Here is an 18,710-nt window from a genome sequence, read left to right on the forward strand (position 1 = left end):
TAAGTACCTACTATGTTTCAGGCACTTTTTTAAGCACTGGTAACACAAAAAGAGGCAAAAGATAGTCCCTGCCCCCAAGACCTTCACAGTCAAAAGAGGGAAATAAATGTACAGACAAGAGAAGAAAGGCATTACAATTAAGAGAGATTGGCAAAAGCTTCCTGTAGAAGATGGATTTTACCTTGCACTTAAAGGAAGCTGGAAAAGCCAGCGGATGGAGATTAAGAAGGAACGCATTCCAGGTGTGGGGACAGCCAGAGAAAGCACTAAAAGCTGGAGTGTTTTGATCATGGAGCAGCAAGGAGGCCAGTGTCACTGGATCAAGGAGTATTTGGCAGAGGTTGAGGTGAAAGAAGACTAAAATGTTAGTAGGGGTTTTGAATTCCGAATAGAGGATTGTCTTTGATTCTGGAAGCAATAGAAATCGAATGGAATTTATTGCGTGCTTGTGTTTGTGCGTGTGTGTGTGTGTGTGTGTGTGTGTGTGTGAGAGAGAGAGAGAGAGACAGAGAGACACACACACACACACACACACACACACACACACACACACAGACATGGCTTCAGACCTGTGTTTTGGGTAAGTCACTTTAGTGGCTGAATGGAGGATGGATTGGAATGGAGAGAGAATTGAGGCAGATATACTATGTAGCAGGCTATTGCAGTTGTGATGGGTGCAAGGTAAAAACTCAGAGTTGTTTTAATTTGATTTCTCTTATTCATGATTTAGAGCATTTTTTTCATGTAATTAATAGTGTAGAAGCCTTTTTTTAAAAATTGGCTCTAGCTTAATAGTTTTATGACTAGTGACAAGTCACTTAACTGCTGTGAGCTTCAGTTTCCTTATCTGTAAATGTGCATAGTAATAATTAGTTCATTGGGTTCTTGTGAAACTCAAATAAGAGCTTCATAATTTCTAAAGTATTTTGCAAATTGTTAAAACAATGTGTAAATGTCAATGTTGACTGATTTGGAAATGCCAGCATACTACTATGCTCCAGGATCTAGAGCAGCAGATAATATGGAAGCATATCAATTTTTTTCCAACAGAGTAGTTCAGAACCTAACCTGAAATAATACCTGAAAGAGAAATGATTTTTGTTTGTTTCTTTGTTTTTGTGATTGACATCAGCCTCTCTTGACCTGTTTCTATATAGAGAAGGACAATGAAGAGTTCTTTTATAAATGTCTTTGTGGCCCTGTAAAATGTGCAATTGTGTAAATTTGTTTATATACTGGAATAAGAGTTATTCTGCAACAGGACATGTACCACTATGTGATGGCAGAGTAACAATGGAACACACCCAAGAACTGGAACCCAAGACTTTACCGTATGAGCTATGTGGTGCTGGATTTTGATTTTCACTTTTTGTTAATTCAGCAATGGATCTCATATTCAGGGATTGTAGTATGCCTTCATGATTCAGTATAAGATTGGATATCTCTTCTACTGAAAACTTTTATTTCCAGTGGTCATGACAGTAGACTCATGCATTGAAACAAACTATATGATCTTTTTTCTGTAGCATATTGTTGCAATATTTAAACTCAGTAAGGAGACTAGTATAATGGATGGAAGGTACCCCTTGAGTAAAGAAGACTTGAATTCAAATTCTACTTCTAACATGTTGGCTGAATGAGTATGGTCAAGTCAGTCTCTTAGTTTCCCTCCCCTCCCCTCCCCTCCCCTCCTCTCCTCTCCTCTCCTGTTTAGCTCAGTTTCTGCCACATAGTATTGTCCTTAATAAATCCTTGTTTCCTTCCTTTTTCCTGCCTTATGAGTTGATACTGATTTTAATCTTCATCTTTCTCTGTAATATTTTACAAACAATATCACATTCTATTCCTCTGTTGCCTTAGCTACTACCTCTGACAAGGAGAACAAGAGTGTGCTGGCTTAGTTGATTTACCAATTTTTTGGCCTTATTGTTGTGACAGTTATTTTACATACATAATACTTTTTTTAATATTTGGTTCTACATAATTTTGAGTTCCAGATTTTCTCCCCTCCCTCCCCCCTCCCTCCCCAAGACAGCATGGAGTCTTATGTAACTACCATGTATAACTTCGCATTGAATTAATTTATACACTAGTCAAGTTGTGGAGAAGAATTATGACCAATGGAATGAATCATGAGAAAGAAGAGACAGAACCAAAAAAAAAACCCCAAAAACAAAAACAAAAGAGAAGAAAAAAGGCGAGCATATACTGTGCCTCAAACTGCATTCAAACTTCACAGTTCTTTCTCTGGATGAAGATAGCATTCTCCATCGTGAGTCCTCTGGAGTTGTCCTTGCACCTTGCGTTGCTGAGAAGAGCGAAGTCTGTCAGGGTTGGTCCTCACGGAATCCATATTTCTGTGGTTGTGTACAGTGTTCTCCTGGCTCTGCATTATGTCATGCATTATGTCGTGTAGGTTTTTCCAGGTTGTTACGAAGTCTGTATCATCCCCATTTCTTATGGCACAATAGTATTCCTTTACCTTCATATACCACAGCTTGAAGGTTTTTGTACAAAAAAAGCCAATGCAACAAAAATTAGGAGGGAAGCAGAAAATTGGGAGAAAATCTTTGCAACTAGTATCTCTGATAAAGGCCTCATTTCTAAAATATACAGGGAACTGAGCCAAATATATAGGAATACAAGCCATTCCCCAATTGAGAAATGGTCAAAGGATATGAACAGGCAGTTTTTAGAGGAAGAAATTAAAGCTATGTATATGCATATGAAAAAATGCTCTGGATCACTACTGATTAGAGAAATGCAAATCAAAACAACTCTTAGATACCACATCTCTTCTGTAAGATTGGCTAAAATACATAATACTTTTAAAAATTATTACAGAAATAATAACCCTACGCAAAAAAAAATCGAATATGCAAGGTAAAATTTTACGTAAAACTTTTATGTAAACGTAAACAAAATGGAATAAAATTGCCTTCTTGAGCTCAGGGTCACCTTCATGCCAGAATGAAACATTAGAGAAGCACTTTGTGAAGGGTCTAGGCAATGTACTGATGTCAAATAGACTTGGTTCTGTATTCTATAGTGTCAGGTCTGGATTAAATTTGGAAATCACTTGTAACATGTCAATAAGATGCAACTGGCTAGAAAGGATGTATACCCCTAGTATAATGCCTTGCACATAATAATCTTTGTCTCTTTCTCTCTTTGTATGTACACATACACACACACACACACACACACACACACACACACACAGAGGCACACAAACTTTAGCAAGTGCTTAATAAAATGCTTATTTATTCATTCTTGCCAAGTTCTGGTTCCACAATAGATCATCACAAATACTGAATAGTAGATAAACTTATTTATCCAAACATACAGAAAGTAGCAAAAATAATGAAACTTAGAATGACGCTAAATACCCAGAACGAATGAGTTCTTGCTATAATAGCATGATGTTTAAGCTCAGCTGAGATAGTCCCTGATCTTCAGTGTGAAACTTTTCAAAGTCTCTAGGGATACTAGCTCGAAATCAGGGGCATTTTGAGGATCTAACTTGTCACCCTAAATTTCATTAAGAGAATCTTACTTTTTCTTCTTCTTGGGGTCATTTCCAAAGAAAGTCTGAAACTATAAGTGACCATTTTGAAGAAGGAATGAAGAAATTTTGACTTTCTTCTCTAGTGCTTTCAATCCAATTCTGTCCTTCCTTTGTGCTGCAACATTATGTCAACATTCTCCCTATTCGGATGTATGTCATGCATATTTTTCTGGGGTTGGTAAGAAAACTGGAGTTGGATTTGCATCTCAATCATTGTGTCATGCTCTGAGAGAGTTCTTGCATGCTTTTCTCTTTTAACAAATATACTAATAGGAAAAGGAGATTTTTGCTCATTGTTTGTAGTGTTTTTCTTAGGCAGTAAAGTCTTTTAGGTTAGAAACTGAGGGTATGCTTTTATGGTGGAATTAGTGCCCACCCAACTTCTTGTGGAGATTCATCTCTTCAGTCATTCAGATTTGACTTCCCTAATCAGTTAAGTCATCAATAGGTACCAGAAAATGGCCTGCATATTACATTTTTATTCTCTTACTCCTCTTCAGTTAAATGTGTGACTTTTGTTTTGTTACTAATATGTGAGGTTTATATTAACTTCATTTACCTTCTATACAAGTAGTCAGGACTGAACTAAGGTTGCAGGTTGGTTTCTACATCAGAAGAACTTGAATTAGTGTCTTGCAGACAGATAATACGGTAAACTATTTTGAAGTCCCCGAATAATCATGTACATTTTACCATATTAATGTGTTTATAGGTTGTTGAGCCAAACCATGAAGGATCACCTAGTAAGAGTTGCAAATGAAGCTGAATTCATTCTGAGCAGACAGAGAGCAGAGGATATTCATAGGCATGCAGAATTTGAGGTAAGATGCCTTATTATGGGAAGGGAAGAAAATGGGCAACTTTTTCATGATAGCTAAGAGTAGGTGCCAAAATAAGTCAATTTTGGCCTCATCTAACTTTAGAAATTTTAAAGTTTTCATCATGTAATTTGTACTATAATCAATATAATGTTTAACCTTGTTAATTTTATTCTACTGTGGCAGTACAATTCGCTGTTTTCAATTCAACTTACAGAAACTGTTTATTTTACTTTATTTTTTACATGTTGAACTAAGAGAAAATGAGGAGAGAAAAAACAAGTCTCAGAGGATTTTAGTTTTCCAAATAGAAGGGACCTTAGAGACTGTAGATTCCAAATTAGGAAACTGAGTCACAGAGAGGTTAAGTACTTATCAGACTCACATAGCTGGTCTCAGGAACAATATTTGACCTCAAAACTCCCTGACTCCAAGCCTAGTGCCCTTTCCATTATACTGTGGTGCCTCTCTGGAGAATGATGAGCCTCTTGACCAAAAATGAAGTAAAACATTGTGATCCTGGAAATAGATATGTAACAATGATATGCTATGAAAAGGAAAATCAGATGAATTCCTAAACTTCAAAACCTAAGATTTTAAGTAGAATGAGTCATTGTGTCAGAAAACTATACAAAGAGAAGTATGCAGAGATCAGGGACTGTTTCCTTTTTTTTTTTTCTGTCCATGACTCATAGTAGGTTCTTGATAATTGTTTCTTGATGGGTGGATCAGAAACTTCCTCTAACAATTTAGGCTAGGGCAGTTAGGGTTAAGTGACTTGCCCAAGGTCACACAGCTAGTACATGTGTCCTGAGGCCAGATTTGAACTCAGGTCCTCCTGACTCCAGGGCCGGTACTCTACTCACTGTGCCACCTAGCTGCCCCTCCTCTAATAATTTAGATACTCAGATCAACTTTAATTGACTTTGTGGTCTAGTACACTGAGAATTTAGTATATTTATGCTAGTGCAAGCATGTGCGAGTGCATGCCTGCACGCACACACACACACACACACACACACACACCCGCTCTGCTAGTATATTTAAAGTTTGGATTTAAACATAGGTTTTCTTCATTACTGGTTTTGAATTTATGCTTATGATGGAATAGATGTACTATTCCACGTGATTTATTAAAGTTACGACATGTATATTTAAATATATACTTTCAGATTTGTTGTGTTTACTCATAAGGTTTTTTTTAGGATTTCAAATTGAAATTTTCTGCAGCTTTTATGCTAGTCTTTGTATTTAACTAATAAGAGAAAAATTCTAAAAGCACAAGGTATGAAAAATAAGATGTTAAAACTACAGTTTTAACCTAAGAACATTTGAAAATACTGGAGTTAACGTTTTTGTACCACTAACTTAGGGAAATGACTTTACATAATGGTAAAAATATTGGACTTAGAGCCTGAAATCTTGTATTTGAGTCCTGGCTCAAATCCTACTCTTGTATAACTTTGGACAACAGACTTAGCTTTTTAAAAGATTCTTTTAAGAGTTCTTATCTGTAAAATGAATGTAATAATATTTCTATTATCTACCTTTTTGTGTTATGTAGAAATTACTGGTAAGTCATCAGTTGCCACACAATCGTAAGCTATTATTTTATTGTAATCATTTCTTTTAATACTTAAAAGAATAATACTAATTTCCTTATCTCATCCAGTCATTTGGATTATATTTTATTATAGTTACGTGTAAAATATCAGTATCAACTTGTGAGAAAATAGTTACTTTGATATTTTGTATATGATGAATTTGTTCTTATTTAATTGACATGCCATTTTTATCAATATTGCATAAGCATATACATATATTCACATATGAGGTATGTATGTGTGTAATGAATTAGAACAGGAATATTTTTCAAGGATATTTTTGGCGGCTGAATTTTTTATGATAAAAGGTATATCTGACAATTTAGCTACCATGCATTTAATTTTAACTTTTCTTTCTGCTTAAACATATGAATTGCTTCTCATCCTGTGAGTGTTCTTATTTCTAATTTTAAAAAAGTCTTGGTATTTAAAATAAAACCATAAGTGCTATGGAATATAGAATTTCAAGTATATGGACACATACCTGTGTTTAGTACATTACTAAACTGTGTTGTCCTTTAATAACACTTAGAAATATGAAAGCATATTTTTCTTAGACACTGCTTATGTTCTAAAGGTCATCTGTGCTGAACCTAGGTTTCATGCTATGCATGGTTTAATAATCTGTCCTTCACCTAGAACTTAGGTACCCCACTCCAGCAAACACAGATTCTGTGACAGTACCATTTAAAGTAAGTGGCTTGTTTCATTTATTATGTCGTAGGTTTGATGGCACTTTGTAGAGCTGTGTAGTGTATCTCTTTAGTGCAACGCTTGATAATCACTGGAATAGGATGTGTATAACATCTTTTGCTTACGACTTATAGAGATGATCTATTTGTGAGATGGCTTTGTTGATCAGATAATAATAGCTGACAGTATATGAATATCTTATTCTCTTTTAAAAGTTTGTAGCTGCAATTGATAGTTTAAAAATGGATGTAAGTGTGAAGCTTTGAATTTGATTGTACAGATATAGGCAAGAAATAAACAACAGTGCTTTCATTATTATAATTTATGAATTAAAATGCCATTTTATCTTTGACATCTGACAAGCACAAATGCTGAGTAAGAATATTGCCAAATGATTTTCTTTTTAGTTTTTTATATTTCAGTTTCTCTTGATAGTAATTTCTTTATACAAGCGTTGCTAATGTTACCTTGAGTCTCAGTTGTTGGAATATAATAATTCACTTTTGATAATTTTGAAAAGAAATAGAAATCATAGTATGACTTAATGTTCCATCTTTGAAATAACAGAAGTAAAAATTCTGTTTATGAAATAAAGGCAATCATTATATTTGGTGAATTCTTTGTTCTTTTTTAAAGGAGATGTGTTTTTATAAAATCTCCCTAAGTCCCTGTTTATTTCCAAAAATTTTACCCACTTTCCAGCTCTCTATTGTCTTTCCCTTATTACAATGTAAGCTCTTTTGAGTGTAGGAATTGCTTTTTTTTTTTCTGTTTTGCTTTTGCTTCAACCCTTAACATAATGCCTGGCACATAGTGAGTGCTTAATGAGTGCTCTCTCTGTCTCTTTGTCTCTCCCTTCTTTTCTCCCTCTTTCTTCCCCTGCTTTTGCCCTTCCTTTCTCCCTCTTTCTTTCCCTCCCTTCTCTCCTTTTTCTTTCCTCTTCCCTTCCCTCTCTTCCTACACTCTTTTTTCTCTCCTTTGCTCTCCATTCTTTCCTCCCTCTCTAGAGAGATCTTTAAAAATGCAACTGCATAATGGCTTTCCAGTCAAATCCTTGTTGCATAAGATGATGATCTCCATCCCAGAAGGTCTATTTCACCTTCAATTGGTTGAGTACTTTTAGTTTCAAATAGAAAATTAAAATAATAACTTAATGTTGGATGTTTATGAACATGATACTTATTTTCATCTTAATCCAACAAACCATTATTGAGCACCCATTTGGTGGAAGTCATTGTGCATTGTGCAGGCTTTGGGGTTTTCAAAAAGAACTAGACGTAATTTCTATTCTTGGTGTCATTATGGTTGAGTTGGAACAAGAAGGCATGTACACAGATAAGTACATGCCTACATTGATTGATTGATAAGTGCTGAGGGTTAAATACAAGTAAAATACCCTGAGAGTTCACATAGGGAGGGATTTAATTATGGGCAAATTGGGAATAGTTTTTATTGAGGAGATAGCATTTGAACTACCTCAGTTTTTCAGCATATATAGGAAATTCACAATTGTAGAGGTAGAGAAGGGATATTATAGGCAGAAAAATGACATTAGCAAAGTAGAGCCAATCTTTGCTAGTTGTTGGAATGTTGTGATGGCAATGTAAATTTGAAAATCTTTCCCACTCATGTGACCTGCTTATGTCACAGGAAGCCTAAGTCACATGTGGTGGGAGAAGCTTGCTGAACCAGTGGAACTGGAAGGGTGGAGCAGGAAATGCCCAGAGGGAGTTAGAACTGTGGGAGGAGTAGGACACAGGCAAAGAGTGAGCTCCCTGTGCTGCTTGTATGTTTGTGGGAAGGCCCCAGCAGGGGGGTAGATGGCTTTGGGATGGCATGGCCCCCTGCTGTGATATTGTCTACTAACTTCTTTGCTACTATGATGGATTGGACTTACTGGTTTTGGGATGTGGTTCTCTGGTGTCTGAATAAATGTTTTACTTCTTCTGCCTTCTATGTGGAGAGTCTCTCATATTTTGTGATACAGAACTACATAGGCATATTCACAATTATCATCAGTGTTGTGTTTATTGCCTGGCTGATACAGATGGTTATTAATTTATGTGAATATCTTCTTTGTGGCATTTCACGTTGTTTGACAGTGGAGTGAAAAACAGCTGAGAAAGAGTCAGTGTTCAAGGTGACAATGAGAAACACATTAATGTACTAGTAGGTCTGTGAATAAGTCCTACTCTTCTGTGAAGTAGTTTGAAATTTTGCTAAAAATGTAATTAAAATGGACTTCCTCTTTGATCCAGACATTGTATCACTAGACTTATACCCCAGGTAGGTCAAAAGAAGAAATAAAAGTCCTATGTGCACCAAAACATTCTTAGCAGCACTTTTTTTTGGTGGTAGTACAAAATTAAAAACAAAGTAGATGTCAACTGAATGAGAAATAGTTAATTATAATATTAATAATCACTACCTTTTATATAAGGCAGCTAGATAGCTCAGTGGATAGAGTTCTGGGCCTTGAGTCAGGAAGACCTGAGTTCAAATGCGGCCTGAGACATTTATTAGCTGTGTGTCCCTGGGCAACTCATTTAACCTGTGTTTGCTTTAATCCATTGGAGAAGGAAATGGCAGAATGCTCTCGTATGTTCAAATGCGGCCTGAGACATTTATTAGCTGTGTGTCCCTGGGCAAGTCATTTAACCTGTGTTTGCTTTAATCCATTGGAGAAGGAAATGGCAGAATGCTCTCATATGTCCAGGAAAACCTCATGGACAGTATTGGTGTGTTATGGTCCACGGGGTCATGAAAAGTCGGACATGACTTTACAACAATAACAAACTTTTATATACCATTTAAAGTTTACAGTGTCCTTTACGCGTGTTAACTCATTCGATCCTCAGAATGACCCTGTGAGACATCCCACATTTCACAGATGAGGATACTGAGACTATGAGAAGTCAATGATTTTTCCAGGGTCACAAAGCTAGTAAGTGCCTGGCCAAGGATTCAAATTCAGGTGTTACTGGTTTCAAGCCCGGTGCTCTATCCACTACATCACTGAAGGGCCTGTAGGCTAAACAGCTTGTGCACATTAATGTAAAAGACTATTACAGCATCAGATATGAAATATGAAGAGCGTGAAATAAACAGAATCAGGAAAATGATATACACACTGATGATAATAGTGTAAATGGAAGGAACAAATGAGGGCATATTGAGTAAGATTGGAGCTATGGACATTGATCTTCCTCCTCCCTTTGCATGGCTTTGATACACATTATGGGGGTGAATGTCAGACACTGGAGATGTGTTAGTTGTTTTATTGAACTATCTTTTCCCTTTTTTTCCCCTTTTGTTAGAAGGAATGGTTTTTTGAAATGGGATAGAGGAGGGCTACACTCAGAAATAAGTTTATATAATAGATGGCAATAAAATAAGGTTAAATAATTAGAACTTCACAGTATTACTAGGGTTTTAGTCAATAAAGGAAGGAAGAAGCAAAGAGGAAAGGAGAGGGGAGGGAAAGGTGAAAAGAGAGAAGGGAAGGGAAAGAAGGAAAAGGAGATGGAGAGGTAGATGGGGGAAGAGGAGGGGAAGGGAGAATTTCAGATAGGATAGATACTTTTGGGGGGGAAGGATCGCTATATGAATAAACATGTGTGAGAAAGAAAGATGCATTGGGAGAAGGGGAAAGGGAGTGGCAGAAGTGGGGAAATTTTCTCACATAAAAGAAGTACATAAAGAAGAGCTTTTATAGTGAAGGGGAAAATGGCAGACAAGTCAGCAATGCTTGAACCTCATTCTCATTGCAATTGGTTCAAAGAGGGAAGAATATATAGATACTCTCACTTGTTTATAGAAATGTGATTTACCCAGTAGAGAAATAGGAAAGGATAGGGATAAGAGAAAGGGGGGAGGTGATTAAAGGAAGGACAGATTAAGGGAGGCAGTGGTTAAAAGCAAAATAGGCGTTTGAGAGGGGAAGGATAAAAATAGAGAAGAAACAGAAGAAAATAGGTTGGATGGAGGGAAAGATGCAGTTAGTCATCATAACTGTGAATGTGAATGGGATGAGCTCACTAATAAAACAGAAGAGGATAGCACAATGGATCAGAAACCAGAATCCAACAATAGGTTGTTTGTAAGAGATTCACTTGAAACAGAAGCTAACATGCTTCAGCTCAACTTAAAAATGGCAAGGGTAGCAGTCATGATCTCACACAAAACAAGAGCAAAAATAGAGCTGATTATGAATGATGATCAGGGAAGATACATTTTGCTAAATGGTACAGTGAAATAGTATCGAAAATTTTTATGGCAAGTTTCTCTGATAAAGGCCTCATTTTTTAAATGTATACTGAGGATGTGGGAAAAACAAGTACACTGTTTGTACTCTTGGTGCAGTAGTAAACTGGTCTAATCATTTGAGATACCAATTTGGAACTAGGCCCAAAGGACTATAAAACTGTTTTTACCCTTTGACCCAGTATTATACAACTAGGTCTCAACCCCAGAAAGACCAAAGACAAAAGAAAAGGACCTATATGTACAAAAAATATTTTTAGCAGCTCTTTGTAGTGGCAAAGAATTGGAAATCAGGGGGATGTTCTTAATTGGGTCATGACTGAGCAAGTTGTGGCATGTGATTGTAATGGAGTACTATTGTGCTTTTGGAAATGGTGAGGTGGGTAGTTTTGGAAAAACATGGCAAGACCTAGATGAACTGATCCATAGAGAAGAGAAAAGAACCAGGAGAATATTGTGCCTAGTAATAGCAGTGTTAGGATAATCAAGTGTAAAGACTTGGCTACTCTGGTCAATACGATATCCAAGATAATATGAAAGGACTCATGATGAAAAAATGCTGTCTACCTCTAGAGAGAGAACTGATAAGTTTTGAATGTAAATTGACGTGGAATTTTCTTTATTTTTCTTGCTTTTTTAAAGGCTAATATGGAAATATGTTTTGCATAGTTTGACATGTATAATTGTTACATTGCTTGCCTTCTTATTGGGTGGGTAGGAGGGAGTGAATTTGGGACCCTAAATTTAAAAATAAAAGAATTTAAAAAATAAATAATAAATTTTTTGGAAAAAAATCTCCAGCAAAACAACAAGCCCTCATTCTGACCAGTCCCCAGTTCATTTCTATTAAATACTCTAAGGGGCAGAGAGAATAGCCATTTGTAATATACATATGGGTTGTTTATTGGTCAGGTGTTTCTATAATGGGGCTCCTTATACTGTGAAACATCCAGTTTTTATCTCAAAACTCAAAGAACTTTGTTTTTCTCATATTTATAATATTAATCACCAATTGAGAATGTAGTTTACTTGTTGCCAATGAATTTGGTGATCTTTCTGGGCAAAGGCATGAACCAAAATGAAAGCTTAGGTTTATACAAAAGTTATGTGTGATAAAAACTCATTATAAACTTTTTAGCATATTGTAATCCAGAAATGTCTGAGTGAAGAGAAGACTTAGAAGACATGGACGTATCACCGTCATTTCAGCTCAGTGGAACTCAATCACTTTTCAGGCTCATTGTTGTCAGTGCGAAGGGAATTCTTGTACTTTTTAAGGCAAAAATCTTGAAGTCATCTTTGATTTTTTTCCCTCTTTTCCTCTCTGTTGAATAAAGCACTGAATCTTTTTTCTTTTGTTCTTTGTATGTTTTATATAATTCCTGAAATAAGAATTAGGCTCCTTAGTTTTCACATTGGAAAATAAGACTTTGAAAGTCATGGGAGTAAGAGGATTAAATTGTGTACTGTGTGAGAGAGAGTAAATTTGTAGAATATGATATGTGCCCCAGGGTAGGTCATAGATTGGGCAGATGGTGAATAATGTGTTGGAGCCATAATAAAGTTGCCCAGAAGAAATAGTCAAAAACGGGAGATCTGAATACAATTAAGACAAAGTGGGCCTTATTAACAGTTATAATGGATGCTGGCTTCTGAAGAGCAAATTTCTGATCTCAGTTTTGGAAATCATGTTTCTTAAAAATCACAGTGGATCTTGGGTTTGTAGGACAAAGAACTTGCTTACAAGTCACTGGAGCTATGTAATGGCGGGAAAAGCTCACCTGCAGCAATTCCATTCATTTGGCTTCTAGCAAAAGCCACCCAACCTTTTATTTAGTTTGTCTGTATTATTAGTAATAGTCTACTTTTTTAACATTGAATTTTATTTTACCTTTCTTCAAATACCAACTTATTTTAGTATTGGTCTTTGTATTTTGTTGAACAGGTATTTCATTATTTTATTTAAATATTTCATTATTTTAAGAAGATTATTGTGATCTTTATTACCTGTGCATTCTTGAAATCTGGGTTTCTTATTACCACTGGCTCTTATCAATTTCCTAATAACCTCTCATGACTTTACAGTGGTTGTAAATCATGTTCAACAACCAACTTCTTTGCATGATTTCTCTTCAGTAATTAAATCTAGTATTTCCAGCTACTATAAAATTTCTTGCCCTTTTCTGTTCAGCTGTGCTTCCTCATGCGTAAAACTCAACACTTCCTCTCAGTTTTAATTCTTATTCAGTACTGTTTTATAGACCAAGGTTTTGTAGTAATAAACTGTGCATGGTTTACTTTATTGCTCAAGCTGAAATATGAATCCTAATGTTAGTGCCTAGATTGTCTTGGCTACAGTAAGGTTTGGACCAAACTTGTTTGTTTTATTTTTGATAATTTCAATAAATATAGATTTGTGTTTTCTTAATTTGATTAGCATATTCCTGGTGATACATAGCTTTGACTATTCCTCTCTTCTTCCTATAGAAATATGTAGATACAGAATATGACTAACATTAGTATCATAGATTACCAATTGGAAGTAACCTTTGAGGCTGTTTTGTCTTAGTCTTTCATTCGATAGATGAAACACAATGGCCCAAAGAGTTCAAATTACTTTTCTAGGGCACAGACAGTAATGAAGATGGGATGGAAATTCACCAGTTCCAAATAGATGTCTTCACACTGTGCTGGTGATTCTTGGGAGGACAGTCTCTTTTTCTAGAACTATTTATCCTAGGATTTCCTGGTGTAAATTTATTTACATAGAATAATGACTGTAAATCAAAGGAGATAATTTAATGACCAACATTTTATCAGATATTTCAGAATCTTTGCTCAGTTTTACTTTTTTACTCAGGAAGTACAGTTTGCCATTATATTCTAGTCTCATATTTCCAGAGGTTTTTGTGTGTAGCATTCTCTGTTAAATGATTTTTAACATGTAGTCTAGTTGATTCTTAAATTATGGGTGGATAGATGTGAAGATACAAAGAAAGTGAGTATAAGAGGAAGATATGAACTAATAAATCCCTACTAAAGTCCTTGTGAAATGCAGAATTAGGACAAGAGTTTCTTGGATCATGTTGGGTTCTTGAGTCCTGTGCCAGCAATGTGTAAACCCTGGTACCTCCTGTAGACAGAATGGCATAAGGTACAGGCCTAATGACAGCTTGGGTTTGCAGTCTTAGCTTTATCCTTGCTAAATTTGAATAAGTTTATGACCATTTTGGTTAAAAGAATGTTGAATTTTTTTGAATATCAAATTTCTATATCATTGCCTCTCACTTTGAGTAATGTAATAATATCCTCATTGGTATTTCAGTACCTAGCTTCTTAACTGTTAGATCTCTAAAACTGATTGTCTGGGTGGTACATTCTATCTCCCAGCTCCTCTCTACCTTGGGATTGGCCATCTCCCCATGTGTGTCAAGTTAATGCTCATATGTCACAGGCATTTCTTATTCTCATACTCAAGGAGCTTCAAGTTCAGTGGCTTTTTTTCTGCTCTAGGGTAAATTACAAACTTCTCTTCTTGGCTTTTAAAACTCTTTACAATATCTCTAACTTGTCTTTGCAAAGCTGATCATGAATTACCCTCTTCTCTACATTTTAAAAAATTAGATTTTATTCATATAAATAGATTTTTTTAACATTCCCTATATTGTCCCCTTCCTTTCTCCCTGAGAGTTATCTTTTATAATGTCAAAAACAACAAAAGTTTATGAAAAAAGAAAAAAAACAGAAAAAGCATGCCATGTTTCCCACCTTTGGATACCCCACCTCCGCAGAACTGTTGAGTAGGGTAGGTCTCTTCATATTTCTTTTTTGGGATCAAGCTTGTGGTTTGCAATTTTGCATTATTAATATTGGTTTTTTATGGTGGTTCTTTTTCCTATTTACATTGTTATAGCCATTGTACATATTGTTTTGGGGGCTTGGTTACTTTATTTTTCATCAGTTCATGTAGATTTTTCTTTGCTCTGCTCTATACCTCATATTCATCGTTGTTTATAGCACAATAATTTTCCAGTAAATTCTTGTATCACAGCCATTACAGAATGGATGGGCATCTACTTTATTTCCAGTTCTTTATTACCATAGACATTTCTGCTATAAATGTTTTGGTATCCATATTGACCCTTTCTTTTTGTCAGTCACTATCCTTGTATTATATTTGCTTAATTCCAAATTTCTTTCCTGAATGGTTGTACTTGTTCACATTTCCACCAACAGTGGAACCACAGCAACAGCCTTTCCCCAACTCCTCCAACATTGACTGTTCCTATCTTTGGTATCTTTTTGAACTTGGTGCATGCATGGTGAAACCTCAGGGTTGTTTTGATTTACATTTCTCTGATTATTAGTGATTTGGAACATTCTTTCATATAGTTGTTAATAGTTCACAGTTTTATTGAGGAATGGTTTTTAGTCTTAGGCATTTCTGATAGTTGTCTATGTAGCTACCAAAAACTTATCTGAGAAATTTGATACAAAGATTTCTTTCAAGTAAATTGCTTTCCTTCTTTTCTTGGGTACACTATTTCTCTTTGTGTAAGAGGTTTTACTTTCATGTAATCAAAATTATTTTTTATCATTTCTAATTGCTGCTGTCTTACTTGGTTAATAATTTATATACTTCTTGTTCAGTCTCTTAATTGTGTTTGACTCTTTTTGACTCCATGGATGCCAGGCTCTTCTCTCTTTCACTGTCTCTTGAAATCTGTCCAAGTTCATGTTTGTTGTTTCCATGATATTATTTATCCATCTCACCCTCTTCTTACCCATTTTTCTTGGATTGAAGGTAACTTCAATCTTTCCCAACATCAGGGTCTTTTCCAGTGAGTCCTGTCTTCTCATTTTGTTGCCAAAGTATTTAAGCTTCAGCTTTAGTATTTGACCTTCCAATGAGTAGCCTGAATAAATTTCTTTAAGTATTGAATGATTTGATCTCCTTGCTGTACAAGTGACTCTGAAAAGTCTTCTCCAGCACCCCAATTTGAAAGCAGCAAGTCTAGTAAAGGGGTGGGATGGCGAGAGAAGTCCTTATCCTGACAAATATCAGGAGAATTTTATCAAACTTTTAAAGAGAAAGTAATACCAATACATAAATTATTTTCAAAAATTAGGAAAGTATTAGACCAGAGTTCTGTTTTTGGAAAAAAATCTAGTCCTAATAACAAAATCAAGGAAGAAGAATGTGTGACCAATATTTTGAAGGAATAGTAATTCAAAAATTATAAATAAAATTCAGTCAAATACAATACAGTGATTTCATCCAAGAAATCATTCACTATGACCAAATTGGATTTATGCTAGGGATGAAAAGATAATTTAACATTAGGAAGAATAAAACCAACATAATTAATCATACCAAAAACAAAAAAATCCCAAACTGCATGATTGTCTCAACTGATAAACCATCTATAAATTGCAATACCTGTTCATGCTATAAAAAATATCTACTAGGTATACACTTAAAGGATCTTAGAAATTAACTTAGAAGTATATAAAACCAAAAATAATTGTTTTATGCAATGGGGACACAAGGAAATGCAAGAACAAAGAAAGGCTACTCCCTTGTCTAGCTACAATTTGATGAAGTTCTGGAAATGCTATTAAAAGTAGTAGGACAAAACAAAGTAAAAATAAAGATAAATGAGGAGGTAATAAAACTATCCCTAATTGCTGATGACATGATAATTTACAGAAAAAATCCTAGAGAATCAGGAAAGAAACTAATTGAGACAATTTAACAAAATTTGAGTGTACAAAATGAACTTAAAAAAACCAAATGCACAAAATCAAAGAGGGAATAACAGAAAAATAAATCCCATTCAAAATAACAACAAAATGTATAAGGTGTATAGGAGTCTAATGAAGCACACTCAATATTTGCATAGATTCAATTACAAAATAATCCTTAATAAAGTTTAAAAAAATCCTCAAATGGTTGGAATAATATGTAGTGTTTATGTCTGGACTGTTTCAATATGGCAAATATGACGATATTATCAAATTAATTTGCTATTTTATTGCTATACCAGTCAACCTACAAAAAGGATACTTTATACTACAAGATCAAATAATAACTAAATTCATTGAAAGGAACAAAATATCCATAATAAAGAAATAAGTAAAAAAGATAGGAATGAAGGGGTAACAGTACCAACCTCAGAGTGTGTTTGTTATGAATAATTTGCTCTGGTATCTTAGACATTGGTTTATCCAGAAAGAGTTTGTCCAAGATTTTGTTGGTAGTGGATATCAGTAAGACGCCTTGATATTTGCCAGCATTGTGTTCATGTTCATGTTCGTGTCTTTGAAGGCTAAGCTTCAGTTACAAAGGCAATTTCTTACAGCATCCAAGAATTTCATAAACATTTATTCATTATCTATTATGTATAAGAGCCTTTGGTAGTTGTTAAATAAGCCAAAGTCTCTGTCATGTGAGAACTTATGAGTTTGCCCCTTTAAAAAATAACATAAGGGAGATGAAAGTGTGTATAAACATATCAGTAATATTGGGAAGAATGTGACAAGTACATTAAAAAAAAATACAAAGTGCCTGGAGGAGGGAGAGTGGCATTCTAGCTGGAGCAATCTAAGGAAGTCTTCATAAAAGGTGGCATTTTAGAAAGCTTTAAAAGATAATAGGTAAGATTTCAACATTTAGAGATGTTGAGAAAGGGCATTCCATGTTTTGGGAACAGCATCAGCAAAGGGATGGAGGTGGGAAGACACAAAATTTTCTGAGAATGATTAGGCCAACTTAACTAGAATACAGGAAACACATAGAAAGGTAGTGTGAGATAAGAACGGAAAGATGTTTTGAAACCAGGTTGTGGCAGCTCTTGGATGCTTTTTGTTTGGTTGGCAAAAAGGAGTCTGGAAAGAGTTTGAGCTCTTCACAGTCACAATATAGGACCCATTGTATTTTTTTAAAAGGAATATTTACTAATGTCTTTTGTTTATACATTGTCAAAAATTTTCCCATTATTCCTCTCCCTTACCACTACCAGAAAACTGTTTCATGTAACAATGCTCATTTTTAAGGGGAAAAAAAGCAAAAGAAGAAGATTTTAAAAAAAATCAGTAAAAATGATCTTTGTGCAAAACATTCAGAATTTTTAAAGGAAGGTGAAAAAAAAAAACAAACCCTATCCCTATTCTGAAAAAAATCACAGTCTAATGGGGGAGACAGTATGCTCATTGTTGTGTAAACGCAAGCTATATTTAGGATAAATTTGAGTTAATCAACATAGAACATTATTAGTGTTCAGGAATTGTGGGCATGGCTTCTTGCATAAGTAAGGTTTCAGCTAGGATTTGGGTAGAGTGGAGAAAGGACAGTGTTCCAGGCATGAGGAATAGCCAGTGAAGAGCACAGAGTATGGGGATGGAGGATCTTGAGCGAGAAACAGCAAGGAGGCCAATATCGCTAAATCCTGGAGCACATTCTTGATATTGTGGAGCATTCACTTTTGATGGGTTATTTTGTGGTGTTATTCTTTCCATTTATATCACTCTTGTTATTGTGTATATTATTTTCTTGTGTCTGCTTACTCTACTCTGCGTCAGTTCATATAATTTTTCCATGCTTCTCTGTATTTCATCGCATTCAATAGTCGAAGCCATTTTCTTAAGAGCAGAAATGTGCTGATTTGTTTCTGCCTGCTTGCATGATTTTCCATGAGACTAGTTTCTTTGTATAATTGGGTTGTGCAGGTTATTTTGTGCCAAAGGTAATAGGAGGACATTTTT

General features: G+C 35.1%; 1 protein-coding gene across 1 annotated transcript in view; it reads left to right on the forward strand.

Moving 5' to 3' along the window:
* The window catches only part of LRBA (LPS responsive beige-like anchor protein), an 820,489-nt gene that overhangs the window by 352,737 nt on the left and 449,042 nt on the right, over nt 1–18,710 (forward strand). Inside the window, exon 35 of the mRNA XM_036763368.1 lies at nt 4,281–4,389. Within this exon, the coding sequence (XP_036619263.1) occupies nt 4,281–4,389 (109 nt within the window). The remainder of the gene's footprint in view (nt 1–4,280; nt 4,390–18,710) is intronic.

Source organism: Trichosurus vulpecula, chromosome 6 (genome assembly GCF_011100635.1).
Source record: "Trichosurus vulpecula isolate mTriVul1 chromosome 6, mTriVul1.pri, whole genome shotgun sequence".
Taxonomy (NCBI): domain Eukaryota; kingdom Metazoa; phylum Chordata; class Mammalia; order Diprotodontia; family Phalangeridae; genus Trichosurus; species Trichosurus vulpecula.